The sequence below is a fragment of the Aptenodytes patagonicus genome, chromosome 2 (genome assembly GCF_965638725.1).
Source record: "Aptenodytes patagonicus chromosome 2, bAptPat1.pri.cur, whole genome shotgun sequence".
Classification (NCBI taxonomy): Eukaryota; Metazoa; Chordata; class Aves; order Sphenisciformes; family Spheniscidae; genus Aptenodytes; species Aptenodytes patagonicus.
In genome coordinates this window covers 128410310-128425864 of record NC_134950.1, presented here as the reverse complement: position 1 = coordinate 128425864, position 15555 = coordinate 128410310, and the positions used below count along the sequence as shown (strand labels likewise).

Here is a 15555-nt window from a genome sequence, read left to right as displayed (position 1 = left end):
CTAGTCCAACTGCCTGACCACTTCAGGGCTGACCAAAAATTAAAGCATGTTGTTAAGGGTATTGTCCAAATGCCTCAAACACTGACAGGCTTGGGGCATTGACCACCTCTCCAGGAAGCCTGTTCTACTGTTTGACCACCCTCTCGGTAAAAAAATGCTTCCTAATGTTCAGTCTAAACCTCCCCTGGTGCAGCTTTGAGCTGTGCCCACACGTCCTGTCACTGGATACCAGGGAGAAGAGGTCAGCACCTCCCTCTCCACTTCCCCTCCTCAGGAGGCTGTAGGGAGCAATGAGGTCGCCCCTCAGCCTCCTTTTCTCCAGACTAGACAAATCCAAAGTCCTCAGCTGCTCCTCATAGGACATTCCTTCCAGCCCTTCCACCAGTTTTGTTGCTCTCCTCTGGACGCATTCAAGGACCTTAACATCCTTCTTAAATTGTGGGGCCCAGAACTGCACACAGTACCCCAGGTGAGGCCGCACCAACGCTGAATACAGTGGGATCATCACCTCTTTTGACCGGCTGGTTACGCTGTGTTTGATGCACCCCAGGATGCAGTTTGCCCTCTCAGCTGCCAGGGCACACTGCTGGCTCCTACTGAGCCTGCTGTCGACCAGCACCCCCAGATCCCTTTCTGCAGGGCTGCTCTCCAGCCACTCCTCTCCCAATCTGTACTGGTGCCCGGCATTCCTCCATCCTAGGTGCAGAATCTGGCATTTCGACTTGTTAAATTTCATCCCATTAATCATAGCCCAATGCTCCAATCTATCTAGATCCCTCTGCAAGGCCTCCTGTCCCTCAAGAGAGTCAACAGCACCTCCCAATTTGGTATCATCAGCAAACTTGCTAATGGTGCATTCTACTCCTGCATCCAGATCGTTGATAAATATATTGAAAAGGACTGGTCCTAGAATTGAATGCTGAGGAAACACACTAACAGCACAAACTTGTAACATAGATAAAACATTCCAGATTAGGAAGAACAACTAGTATTTGACGGTATGTATCCTGTAGTCTTTAATTCTATGGAACAACGACTACTGAAATTGCCTAAACCGATGATGATAAATATGTTTAAATATTTACAAGTCCAAGGTGAAACAACTTCCCTTACAGGTAAAATAGCAGGCTTTCTTCAGAAAGTTGTCAAAAATATGAATAGTCCTAAAGCCCTGGTTATCTGAAAGCTGTTTACATTTTGATTATTCAAATGTCTTCCTTTAAATTTATAGACGAAGAGGTACAAATAATAAAATGCTAAATTCTAGTGGCTGTTATAGACAGTTCATAATGCTTTGACTAAAATCTATTATCTTGTAACAAAGAATGGAGTGATGCAAGCACATCTCCTATACAATTAAAACATACCTAACTCAGCACTCAATATTTTATACAGAAGATCACCTTTGTTTAATATCAATTAGTGCCTTACAAAAATACAGACAAAATAATGGTTCCTGTTCAGACCAATTTGCATTAGGACAGACAAAATAAAGAAAACACTTCTATGGAGACATTCATCATCAGGCAACAAACAAAAGAACCCTCCTTCTTTAAAGCTGTTTTAAAAACAGAACTGAGGAGAAAAAAAAGCTTTCGATGGGTATGAGGAAGTATAGGATAGATAAGAAATAAGAAATGGAAAACAACAAAACCGAGAAAAAAACAGCAGCCAAAAAGACAGAGGAAAAGAAAGAACTAGCAAGCAAAACCCAAAAGTTAGGATTCTACATTTTAAGGCAGAGCTTCAGTCTTTTCAGATGCATAAAGATGTAAAGTGGTTAAATTGACAGGAGATAGCAGCTGTGTTCTCAACTTCATATAGAAAGTTGAGATGAAAAGAAAAAAGAGAGAGGAGGTAAAAAAAATAGCTTGAGATGGTAAATACTATTAGTCATAACCAAAACCAGTACTTGCACTTCAAAGAAACCATCTATGGTTTCTGTCAGTCTCTAGAGTCACCTACTAAACAGCAACACAAACCACTAGTGTGTTTTAGAAGCACCATACATACAAGTATTTTTTCATGGCATTTCTTGTAAATAAAAAACAAACCAAACCAAAACAAACCACAAACCAAAAAACACCAAAATTAAAACACAACAGTTTTTATTCACATATGGATGACAGAGTTTCAGCATAGGAGAGTTCAAGTGAAAGTTGATACATCAACATCCTTCTACTTTAAAGCAAAATAAAACCATTTCCAAAATTGTAAAGAAAAGCTTCTACAGGAAAATATCAAATTACATGCTTAAAAAAAAATTCCACATTTGAATGGCAATTTTAAGTGCATTATTTTTACTCATCACATTACTGAAAACTTATGCTTACAGGAATATCTCAGTATATTTTTGTATTTACAACTTTAGCAATATTTTTTCTGCAATTTTAGCACTTCAAATATTTTGCTAAAACTAACATCTGACACATCAAAAATTAGCTACTTACCAGCAATTCTTGTTCTTAGAAGATATTAGTTACTATAACAGTTCCCCATTCCTGTGTCCATTCTTAGTGTGTAGCATTGAGTGAGGGATGTTCAGAGCTCAAAGTTGGGAACCTTCAACCATCTCACCAGTAGGTGGCACATTTACCCACTATAGAAGCATAACAGCCTATAACTGCCCCGACTGTCAGTACATTTTAATACGAGACAGAAAAATACCCTCTAAATCTAGAGGGCTGTCAATGATTATTATGACTACTGTATTATGAGAAAGAGCACTAAAACTGCATGACCTTCTTTTCCCAGAAGGTAACCATTATGACTGAATCCCAGTCTTGCAAACTTCAGGATGCAAAGACATCTAATGAAATGCTAACAACTAAAATCTCAAAAATGAAGCTTAGACTGGCTTCTATGTACATTCTATTCATATCGCCATCAACAGCCAAAGCCTCAATTAATTCTGAGGTAAGCCATATTTAAATTCTACGGACAGATAAATAGTTCATAGGGCAAACAAATTCAGGAGCTAATTATAAATTTGAAATTTTCATTGAATTACTTATACAAGTAAAATCCTATTTTCTTTTGCATGTTTTCTATTATGTTTATTTTATTAGAATAAATCTGAAAAGTCAAGCTCTGGAATGGTCCTGAGTTTCTTGCTGAACTCCAGCAAATTTTAACAGGCTGGGATGCTCCCTCCACCCTAGTCTAATATCTGACACTTGCATCTGTATTAGCTGAGCATTTCTGCTAAAATGATTAGTAGTATTACAGTTAGCAGTGCCGCCATATTAAAAATATCATTAGATTGTTACGTTAATAACTGAAGTTTCTACTACAATTTCTACTACAGCTACTATTTGAAATTGAGAACTTGAGAAGACCATGTTTAATCAGTTTATATACAAGTCTCACCAAAAGGTTACCTGCACAACTGTAATAGCTACAAACATTCTTTCAAATGCTGCCTCAGAGCCTGAAGTCAAATTGCGTGGTGGTCTACTGTGGCAAAATTGTGAATAAATGGGGACCTGACCAAGGTAACAAATTTACAAGAACAAAACAAGGGAGTTGCGCCTCAATATACTGCCTGACCTTCTAACACACCCCTCAAAAAAACGCCCATCAACCTAAAAAAAACTTGTTTGGAATTTAAAGCAAGTTTAAAAAAGGTGGAAGGGAAGTTACGACTGGGTGAAATTTATCCAGAAACAGAAATGAAAAGCTTTCAGCAAACAGCGATAAATAACCAAAAAACAGCTGAAATGAGCTCCTCACCTGTTAGCAGATAAGGGGACAGGCAGTTGACGCAGTTAGTTACTAGCCATTATGTCTCATCAGTGGGTAGTTGCACATCAATTGCTGGTGAGGTGGTTCACCGGCCCGAACATTCCACATCCAGTCACACACATAAGGCATGGATCGGGAGAGTGGGAAAAACTAGAAATTACAACACTTACCTTTGAAGAATACACAGTACTTTTTCTATGAATTTTCTTAAAGAATATATGATAACAATGTATGTGTAACTGCATGATGGGTGAAAATTGATCCAAAAGAGTCAAATTCAAAATCTTTGAGTAAGTGTATGCAATATATTTAACTTAGGAGTCAAAAAGTATTCATTTTTTTCAAATACACTTTGTTCACCTGATTATCAAACATTATTAAGTTTCTCTATATTGCCAGCTTCTTCAAAAAGGTATTGTATACATCTTTAAGGTCATGCTATTTTTCTTCTTTATGTTGCATAAAGAGGCCTGAATTAAAACTAAGTTTTAACCTTTCAACTACCAGATACGTTTGTTATCCCTAGTTTTGACAAGTATCAGACAAGCATTTAATTAAAATGCACACTTAGAAAGTAAATATTCTACAATTAAATAAACTATCCCCCTTACCACTGAAGACTGGTTCAGCTACATTGACAATGACACTGGAGGAAGTTATGTAGTAAAAATTATATACCGCCAAAACACTGTCTACACATCATCTACCACCGAGATTAACACTGATATTTCTGGGCACCTGCCTAGACTAGAGACCCCTCTTAGTGTAACCACTGGTGCTTATGAACCACTTGAACCATCATTAGAATTTTCTTCTCTTTGACTCTTTTAGAAAAGATCTGAGCAAGGAGCATTTTTTAAGTGTCTGATTACAAATTCTTATCTTTCATCTTTTGAGGAAGCTCATGGCTAAGATTCCCTGAAACCAGCCTCACCAATCACTAGAATTGCTTGACTGTTGTTAGATCACTCATCTGGTGCAATTTGTGAAGAGTAGAAAGGACAAAGACTCTCTTTCACCACGGCAGGTCCCAGATCCCTAAACCTGGGCCATGCCAAACTGGCATAAATGAGAGTTACACTAGTTGATTTCAGGTGATTGCCTTGGTGTCTGACCACTCCAGCAATTTGTGAAGCACGAAGATTGTACTTCAGTATGCTGAGCATATTGCTGCTTCATCATAACTGAAGATTTGCTATGATGATATTTCACTACTACTATAGTTGCTAATAAGTACAGAGAACACCTAGATCTGCTTATGTAGAAACACAAATGAAAGAAAATTAATGTCAACATTTCAGGCCAGTTTTATACATCATAAAGCAATAAATGGAAAGCCATTTTTCAAGAACACCAAAAGCCATTTTTGCCCTCTAAAACTTGCTACTACTAGCTTTAAAGGGGTTCGTATATTTTTTTAACTTAATTTCAGAATTATTTTATTACAATGTGTTAAAAAGGAAGGAATAAAATAGTTCCATTCATTTTATATTTAATCAATACCATGTATGCTCACGTAAGACATCAGTATCACTGATAATGATTACTAGTGTTTTAAAAACTAGTGCATATTCAGAAATACTGCTATGAATGTATTTTGATTGCATTCAATTGCTCTGCCAGATCCTCTCATGCAAAGGATTATCTCACCTATTTATTTTTAGTAACCCAGATGTATTTTTTTATCAAATATTTGACTGGGCATAACCTTAGCACACATTTTTATCATTTACATTTTTTATCGTTTAATAGAACTACTCACCTTTGTGGTAGCTATACTATTTACAAAGCTGATTTGCTGAAACCCTTTTTCACTTAAAGTGAGGCACACATCCCACCGTTCATTCACAACTTCATGAATAACTTTGAGCGCAACTCCAGTTTCATCCAGCTTGTCTTTTACGTAAAGATCTACATAACTGCGAAATCCATTTACCTATGAGCAATACAGATAACAATTACTATCCTTTGCATAAAATACTCAGTACACTTAAAATATTTTAAATGAGGCTCTTACAGGTAGTTTCTTCCCATTCAACATGACTTTGACTCCTTTGCATGACCCAGCCAAATCATATGCTCTTCGTGTCATGATGGCCACAATATCCTTATCAAGTTTTTCCATTTTAAATTTAGATAGATCTGGCTGGAATGTAATGCATGTGTAGTCATCACCGTCGAAATGCTTAATCTTGGGTTCAGAGGTCTTCATCATATTGTTCATCCAAGTCTTTGGAAACAAAATATTTTAGATGTTAGTTTACAATACATGTTATCCTCCTCCTTTGTTCGATTCTCCAGCTATGCTAGGATTGCAACAGCTACACAACAAAAAGCTCACGGACTTCTTTTAGAAGTTTCCTCTGGTAAAACACTACGCATAAAGTTAATTGCTTTACCAAGATTTGCACAAGCATGGGTGACAGCAGATTTGTGGTTTCTGTAAATATGCAGGTATCATTACATTGCTGGACATGATTCTAATGCAAATAGAGCCCACCACAGAACTGACTAAATTAGATACAAGTGAGCGAGCTAAACAGTCCTTATTGCCCATCAGTTTAATGCTTTCAATCTACTACACACTTCTATAAAGACATTAATTAGTCCCTGTGCAGAGACACAGTTGTCTCTGAGATAGCATCTTAGTGGCTGTGCAGTGTACCAAAGCATGCTTCTTGACAAACCAACTTGCTCAGACTTGACTCAGGAGTCTTGGTATTGTTCCCTGTTTTAAGAACATGGGGACATTTATAAGACCAAGCAGAACGCCTACTCACAGCATATATCAAAGTTCAGTTGTATTAAATTTTCACAATTTTTGGAAATACTGGAAAACATAGCACTTTATCTAAGTCATAAAGCATGTCATTTTCAAAAAGTACACTCAAACCAATATTAATTTGCTTTTTGGCAGTCAGCAGAAAATATTACATTTTTAAAGAGACAGGTAAAACCATTGAAATGTATTGTTTATGTAGTGACATGACAGCATAACCAGAAATGAATTACTTGTCCAGAAAAAGAGAAGGACACCACCAACTGGGAAAGACTCCAAAGCCAAGGAACTTTGGTTAGTTAGCCTAGGAACTAGGCTAATGAAATTCATGACATAAACACCGAAAAATTTTTTTCTTAACACTATAAAAAAATTATCTAGATAATTGCACAGCTAAGTAGAAAGACTTTTTGACTATGTAACAGCAATTACAAAATGTTTCAATTACATATATTCCTTTTCACATGCACATGAATATACTTCAGTTTTAACAGAAGAAATTTGTTTTTCATTTTTAGTCACTTAACACTCCCAAGAAAAATATTACTTAACAAAAATCTAAATTCTAATACACAGAAGTACCAATTTTATGGACTGAACTACCTAGCCTGCAAACTCTACACATCCATTCAAATGTTAAATGATTCATTTCATGAAATATTCAAGAAATATAGAAAATGTGTTAAATTTTAAATTTATAATTACAGCAAAGGAAAAAAGTTGAGATCATTTCTATACCTGCTTAAAGCTGTGTTTGTATTCCTTGCAAGCAGTTTCAACTGTAAACTTTGTACTAAATATGTTACAAAGTTTTGCACCATAGCCATTGCGTCCACCTGAAAAAACAACATACAGTAAGTTTTTTACAGCAGAACCATATTTATGATATTCAGAGAGTATGCCAATGAAGTAAAATGTTCCTATATAAGACAAAAGTTGGGCCACATGTCAACAGCTATCAAAGGATGCCAGAGATGGAGTTTCACACTACCTCCAATCTGGTGCAACTGCTTCTGCCCCAAAAATTAGCAGTTTGCTCGTCCCCCCAAGGCCAGGATGCTCCCATTGCTTCCCTTAGGTTGATCTACCAGTTGCTTGCTGAAAGGCAAGTGACCTCAACACCCTGATCAGCTGAAAACCAGGTCATGATCAGATCCAAATCACTCTGCAACCACACATCATAATATGGGCAAAATATACAAGGTAGGATAGAACAGAACTAACTTTCATTAATGATCTAAATTAGGGTTATTTCACATTTAGGATAATAAATCATACTCTAATTTATTAAATTTATTTTTTCCCTTCATTTCAAAAGCATAAATGTTTAAATGCTTGCATGCGTTATAATTAAAATATGAAAATATGTTGTTACTGAATAATAAGTACTGACATTAAAGATGTAAATGTAAAGTTCTCTGTAAACACTGATATTAAAAAAGTAAGATTTTTTTTCTTTAAGTCATTTTACTCTAACAGAACTATCGTAATGGTGACTAAGTGATCATCTGTTATGAAACAGAACAGAAAGAGAAAAAGTAAGAAGAGAAAGCATACTGAAAAGCAAACAATGGCTTAATTGAATAAAACAAAACATCTTGCCTGTAACTTTTTTCTCATCATCATCGTAGTTGCTGGATGTCAGCAGCTGCCCAAAGATTAAAGCAGGTACATATACTTTTTCTACTTTGTGTTCCACAACTGGTATACCCTTTCCATTATTCCATATGCTGATAATGTTTGATTCCCTATAAAACAGTGACGACATTAAGCCAATTAATGTAATCTTGAGAACAGACTCCTGCATACATTTTACCTGTTTAAATAACCACATAAAATACAATAAAAGACCATATTCTTACCACATTTATTCACAGCTCTATCAATTTTAATTACAAGAAAACCACTTCTTTGTGCTTATTAGATGCCTAGAAGAAGGAGCATAATTGCCCATACATGACAGTATTTCGTATCATAAACTAGCCCCCGAAAATCTGTTTGAAGAGCTTTCACTATCAACATGATCTGCAACTGAGTCCTGAAGTTTAGTGACAGAAGTATATGTAAGTTAGAGATGTAGCTTTTTAGGTTTCATTGAAGTCCACCCAGACACAGTCAAGTTATCATCTGTTTAAAACTGTTATTTCCCAGTTATGATAAACATTGTAACTTATTTTATGCATCAATGCCAAAATCCATCAACATCTGGCATCATTAATACTTGTAGCTCTCATATAGAATTTTTATTTCAGACTATTAGAAAGTTCAAAATCATGACAGGTCAGGCAGATTTACACTACCATTTCCGTCCCACTCCACAATAAAAACAATTTGGCCTACAGAAACTGATAATGCACGGAAAACTTGCAGAAAAACTATTTCTCAGTATATTTATCCTAAAGATTACATGTGAAAATTAGGTCTCAAACATTTATTATTCAGTTAAATGTCACTGAAAAGGTACTACTAAAGGAACCCAATCAACATCTATTTTAACTACGGTACTTCTCATTAGGAAGTATCTCTTTAAGTATTCAATTTCGAAAAACAGTGGTAATGACATATTTGCAATCTGCAGTTTCAGTGTGATATAGCTGACTAATTCAAACATAACTCCTTTAGCATTAGGATAAGGTTAACATAGAAGTTCAAGAGGTGCAAAACTGCTACAAAACCTCAGGGTTGGTATTTATGATTTATAAGTAACCTGGCTGGTTATAGTTAGGTACTGCCAAGCTTTCATCTAATCATGAATTTTATAATCTTCTGGTTTTAAGTTTCATTCAATCAAACATTAATGAGTGATTTAGGAAAGCAAATTATTATAAAGTCAGAATGGTAGTACTTACTGTTAACCACTTTTAATTCACCTCTTCATCTTAAAATATGAAACTAATGGAAATAATTCCAAAAATATTACTTGTTTTTAAAAAAATCCAATTTCATTTAGTAACATGATTTGTACAAACCTGAACTACAATAGCACTGGCAAGGAAAGTAAATGAAAATATGCTTTTACTTACGGATCAATGGATATTTTAATACAAGTCATATTCTTGTCCCTCTGCTTATTGTCGGCAGCATTTACTATGAAACAAAATAACAAAAATTAACACTTTCTAGGAGCAAAAATTAATTACTTGATCTGTAAAACTGATTAGATACATATTCCACCACAAGTTACAATGGTCCAGGTATTTCTTAATGTGGTATCTTTTTGTATATTCTGTATCTTATTACTGAAGTCTATAAATATGATCAAGTATCTGCAAGAAATTTTTCAACCTTCTTATAATTACTGTCTCTATTACTATCAGTTAGACTATCTTAGAAATAAATATAGAAGTGTGTTTTGTGAGCCTGTTCTCATAACTGTTCTTAACATACTGAACACTTCATTCTTCTGCCACACTTGTTTGGATATTTATTAAACTTATTACACCATGTATGTTAAAAACCCTAGGAAATTATATGCATCACCAGGTCAGTTTACACATCCTTTTGCCACTGAAACCCCATCCTAAAAAAGTCACATCCATTAAGGAGTGTTTTGATTGCAGCAAAAGTTAACTCTAAAGAGCCTGTGAGACTTATAACCAACAGTTGTAAGTTAGTTCCTAAACAGTTTACACAGTTTAGGATCAAAAGAAGGATGACTGGAGGTTAACATTTGATCACAATTTAAATAAACTGCACTCCAATGTATATTAACTACAAACAACAGAAATCAGAAATGCAACTACGGCTGTTAACCATGAAAACACATTACAATCATTTTCAGCATTTGTTTCATCACCCACAAAATAGATCAAAATAAAACCCCAAAACATCGAGGGACATGAAGATAAATCCATTAAAATTTAAGTATCTTAATATCTTAATAGATTATAAGGATCTCAATATAAGATCAGATATTTCAAGGTGCTTTTGCTAAAATCATTAAGTGTGGTTTCATTAAAAAGTATGCACATCTACAACGTCCAATTTTCATAACATTATTACACTGACCTCTAGCTCTCAAACCACACTCTGTGGAGCACTTATCAGTGCTACATAAAGAAGCAATAAGCCATACAGTACCACGATAATGATATGATAATGATTTTCCTTTTGAATGGGACAAGATAGAAGTGACTCTGTCCTGTGAAAAGCCTGTAAATTTCATCTATGAGGCAGCACTCAAAAAAGAAGTGATGAAAGATTTTCATTCCCATATTTCTCAAATTAAGTAATGAGTAAAAAACAAAAATAAAAAATCCTTCTTTTCCACCTGGCCAAGATATAGTCTTTATTGCCTCCAAGACAGCAATGCTGTAAAGCATAGTTTTAGAGGTGTGGGTAAGTGCTGAACCCAATGAAGGTCATGACAAAATTTCCATTGACCTCAGTAGACCATAATTTAGCTTATGATGTAATCCCGCCAATCCTTACAACATAACTTCATAAAAACTGATTAGCCCAAGAATTCATGTCAATTAACCCAAAATATCAGTTCAGCAGACAGCACACTGTTCAGATGTTGCACATCTCTACTGCTGGTTAGTCTTCAGTGTGTGCCTGTCACCGAGAGAATATCATAAACTAGTAAGTCATAGTGACTCAGGGACTTACGACAGAATTTTCTAAAAATCATTTGTTTGTGCCTCAGTCACCATGCTTTTAAATGGCAGTATGATACTTATTAATTTTAAAACTGTCTGAAGTCTAGAAATCATCCATTTAAGAATCACCATCACCACCACTATAATTCTGTACTGAAGGAGGTAGTTTTGCCGATTCATGAGATGATGATCTAAGTTAACACTTAAACAACTTTCAGTTGCCTTCTTTCAGAAGAATAATCTTCTTTCAAACGTTACTTAAAACTGTGGCCCTGATCAACTTTGCAGATTAAAATCTTGTAACAACATCGATCATAAAGAATGATCTAGTTTAGACATTCAGTAACAAATATTTACAGTGTCTTACAAGTTCAACTGAAAACACTCCTCCCTCTTTAAACTGTTCTGTAGTGCTGGAATGCACTAAAATTTTCATGCACTGCAGTTTAGTGGGACTCTAAGTCTGTGATTTAAACTTAGATACAAATTAATGTGCTTTGAGAGCTCTCAGAAGAGTGTGTACTCCATAATGCTAATGCAATATTATTGTTAGAAATACTTACCAAGGATTTCATCAAAGATCTTGTACAAGCCTGGAACAAAGGTAACTTCTCTGCAATTCATTCCTACATCTTCATCATAAACCCACATTAACTACATGCAAACAAAACAAAATACAAATATTTACTGTCTTGGTAAACCAGTCTATGATTCTGTAAGATCTATTTACTTCAGGAACTTTACTGTTCCAATCTCATTGCTGCTGTCATACGAGACAAAAGCAGAAGCAGAAGTTTGGCAAAAATTACAACTGTACCCACAAAGACTTCCATAATGAAAACGCATCATTTTCTGCTTGGTGGGGAACTCCAACTGTACAAACAGTGAAGTTCGAAGCAATTTGTAGCTTCACAAAAACAGCTGAAAAAGTGCCAGCAGGAGGCTTAAATTCTCTGTTCTCTACCTAAACAAACAGACCGAGACATTTTTGGACCTGAAGCGAATGCTACTTACAAATATGTATACATATTTGTGTGCATATAGGCATATTTGTAAACACACACACAACTGTGTGTTTACACACGTAGGTGTGTGTTTATGTTTTGACTGAACTTCAACATTTTCTGAGCGTGTTTTTTCAGGTGAACCAAGCACTGCTTTAAAAAGTCTTCTCTTGACCCCTTCCTACACATGCATAGATAAACATGACCACAGTTTTTAGCATGATAATTCAGAATACTCAGAAAAGTAGAAATTTGCCTATTTATTAACCAGAATAGTCATTTCCTCATTAAAACAACAAAAACTATTAAGACTGTAAACTTAATGACATTTACCTGAGTTAATGGTTCAACTGACCCAATGTAGGTATCTGGACGGAGGAGGATGTGCTCAAGCTGAGTCTTTTTCTGATAAACTCTCTCAACAGACATCTTCTTTGAAGTGTCATTTTTATTAATGCTTTCCGAGTCTTCCTTTTTTGAAGCATTGATCTGATTATCAAATAATGTCTAAAAAAAAGAAAGACACCAACAATCAACCTCATTCATTCAATCTGTCACTCTCAAGATATAAGCAAAACCTGACAGAGATTTAAATTACAATCAAAACTTGTCACATAATTTAAATGTTTTCAGATGTATTAAACTATCCTCTCAACAGAAAAAATTCAACAATTATGTGACAGTTTCTTAACAAATTGTCACATATTCAAACTAGTGATTTACTAAGCACGATAAACCTAAATAAGGAAACAACAGTATATTACAAAAGACACCCACTTCCTCAGGTTAAGTATTTATAACATCCATTTTGTGCTTAAGCATTTGAATCCAAAACACTGAATACTGTTCTGAACAATAACAGTAAAACTACTCTTTTACATTTTAGTTCAGACAATTCATTCAGTGGGACTTAAGAAACAGTGTAACGCCTCTCCTATGGCTTTTCACTTGCTTCAATTTACATTCTCTATTTAACTGAAGTAATTAAACCTGATACAATCACAGTTTAGAATGCTTTCTGATGAAATAAGCCAAGGATTATAAAAAAAAAAGAGAATCACATAGGCTAATGTTGTAATTTAAATAGAATTCAAGCCTAACATGACTGGAGGTGATGAAAAATGTCTCGATTGGAAGAGCAAGCAGTGTTACAGAAAACTAATCCACTTTTGGGGGGAGGATACAGGGATTTCGTGCATCTTCCAGCAAATTTTTCCTGATGAATACCTCCCCCATTGAACTAAAACCACACAAAAGGAAAAGTTCAAATCTCTCAGAGCAACCAAACATAGAAAAGCCCCATTCTGAGACAGTAAGAGCATATCTACCAAGAGACTAAGTATGACATTTTACAGTATACATTCCTACCTGTAAATTGGAATTATCTTAAAAATACCAATAAACATAACTTGAACTCACATGGTTTATTTGCCTCGCTAGCAGACATAACAGAAAAAAATTATGTCACCACCTGCCTAATACCTGAAATAGTCTCATTCTCTTACAGGGGGTTTACCAACTTTGAAGCAGGTGTTACATGGCCAGTAAAAACCATCAACAAACAAATAATGAGGACAAACCCCACTTGCCACTCAGGTAAATATTTTACTCCCATTTAGCTGTTCCCCAGTAAACCTATGTATAAAGTAAATATAGGCTAAACTCCAATCCTGGATTAACCAGTCACCACATAAATTTGTCAGCCCAAAGAAAGTATCATCAGTTCTCTCCCAGTCCAGCCTTTGCTGCAGCCTCAGATAGCACTGAAAGCAAAGGGTAAAAAAGCATATAAGCACATAGGAACAAGGAGCAAAGGATACTGAACTCACCCAAACAACTTCAGCAGACTCAAAAAGGCCAAACACCAACCTATAGCATACGATTAACAAGGACAATTCTCCCCGTATTATTCCAATTTGTCTTCTCCAGCTTCTACTATTTAAGCTTTGATGCTTTTTTCCCCCCCTTTCCTCTTAGCAGGCACAGGAATAAAGCATTTCATTGGATTCAGAACAAGGGAAATTACCTTTCTCTTCCATTTATAGAGATCACATTTTTCTAGTTTATTTATGGAAATGCTATGAAACACATATTTCAAGAACCTTTGAAACAAGCAGACTGTGTACACCAGTGATGACAACAACCAATTGTTTGGCCCTGAGTAAACCCGAACAGGCCAAATGAGAATCAAATATTCTCTACTACCCAGTCCTGTAACTGACAGCATCCAAAGTAAGAGGGGGAAAGAATCCAGGTGACCCCACAATCCTGCACCAGGATTACACACAGCAAAGTTGGAACCACAACACTAACTCTCATGACTTTTCTTCTGGAGCACGTCACATCTCCCACCAAACAGGGAAGTTGCAAAATCACATGCACATATGATTATATATATGCAAATATGTTATGGGACAAGTAGCGTTTTGGTATCCGAGTTAATTTAGTCTCCACACTGTCATTTGGTCTTAAACTGCAACAACCCCACCACCCCCCCCCTAAAACGATTAGCCATGGATCAGCTAAGCAAGCAGAAAAGAAACAAGACTTTGCAAATAGAAACATTACACTGATATATGGAAAAGGAGGAATGAGAATTGTTACTAAAGAAGCATTGCCAATAGTTGCAACGTAAGTTTCTGTGAATGATGTCCAGGCTTCCAACGAGCTTCACTGTATGTGTATATAATCTTTTTTTTTTTTAATATCTTTCTGACCTTACTGGCTTTACTTTATGATCATCTTTGACATCATACCTCATAAGAGTCACCCTTAGCTCACTTACTGGTTCCATAGCTCTGTTAGCACTGTTCTACTATGTTCACTTGTTCTAAAAGGACCAGTGATCAGCAGGAAAAGAAAATAATATTTATCAGATGAAGTAGAAGCAAGTGTTGAAAGAAGGGAAGACAGGAAATGCAATTCATATAGAAAGCAAAAGAATTACAGGTGTAAAGACCACCAGAATCTTGTTGAAATGGAACTCTTCTATTTGCTCCCAATTCTTAGGCTTCAAGAGGTTTTTATAGTCAGTGAAGTACATGATGGGCAGTTATCACATGCCCATTTTTCAGCTGTCATGTACATCAGTATTGTATTCTTATGATTGTTCTGAGACAGCTCTAAAAAATACTTCTACTTGTACAGCATCTGAGGACGGGGGGTCTAACCATGCATCACAATTCAGTAACACGTGAATACAGAATAAGAACTAAAATCAGCCTAATAAATTTAGGCTACAATTTTCCTATCTCCAATAGCTCTACTTGTCCCATAACATATTTGCAAAAGTCAGTAGATTAGAAAAAGTCCATTTTATTGTGACTGAATGAGTACCTCTAGATTGTGAAAAATTACTACAGAATAGAATTATTGGTCAGGGATTCCTACAAGCCATTGCCTTTAATACAACACTAGGAAATGCATT

General features: G+C 35.6%; 1 protein-coding gene across 2 annotated transcripts in view; it reads right to left on the bottom strand.

The window, feature by feature from the left end:
• Positions 1-15555, bottom strand: part of TOP2B (DNA topoisomerase II beta) — a 70460-nt gene that overhangs the window by 39596 nt on the left and 15309 nt on the right. For both annotated transcript variants that reach the window (XM_076331162.1, XM_076331163.1), the window contains exons 2-8: positions 12462-12635; positions 11688-11778; positions 9547-9610; positions 8126-8271; positions 7262-7359; positions 5762-5974; positions 5507-5680 (exon numbers count right to left, since the gene is read on the bottom strand). In XM_076331162.1, the coding sequence (XP_076187277.1) occupies positions 5507-5680; positions 5762-5974; positions 7262-7359; positions 8126-8271; positions 9547-9610; positions 11688-11778; positions 12462-12635 (960 nt within the window). The remainder of the gene's footprint in view (positions 1-5506; positions 5681-5761; positions 5975-7261; positions 7360-8125; positions 8272-9546; positions 9611-11687; positions 11779-12461; positions 12636-15555) is intronic.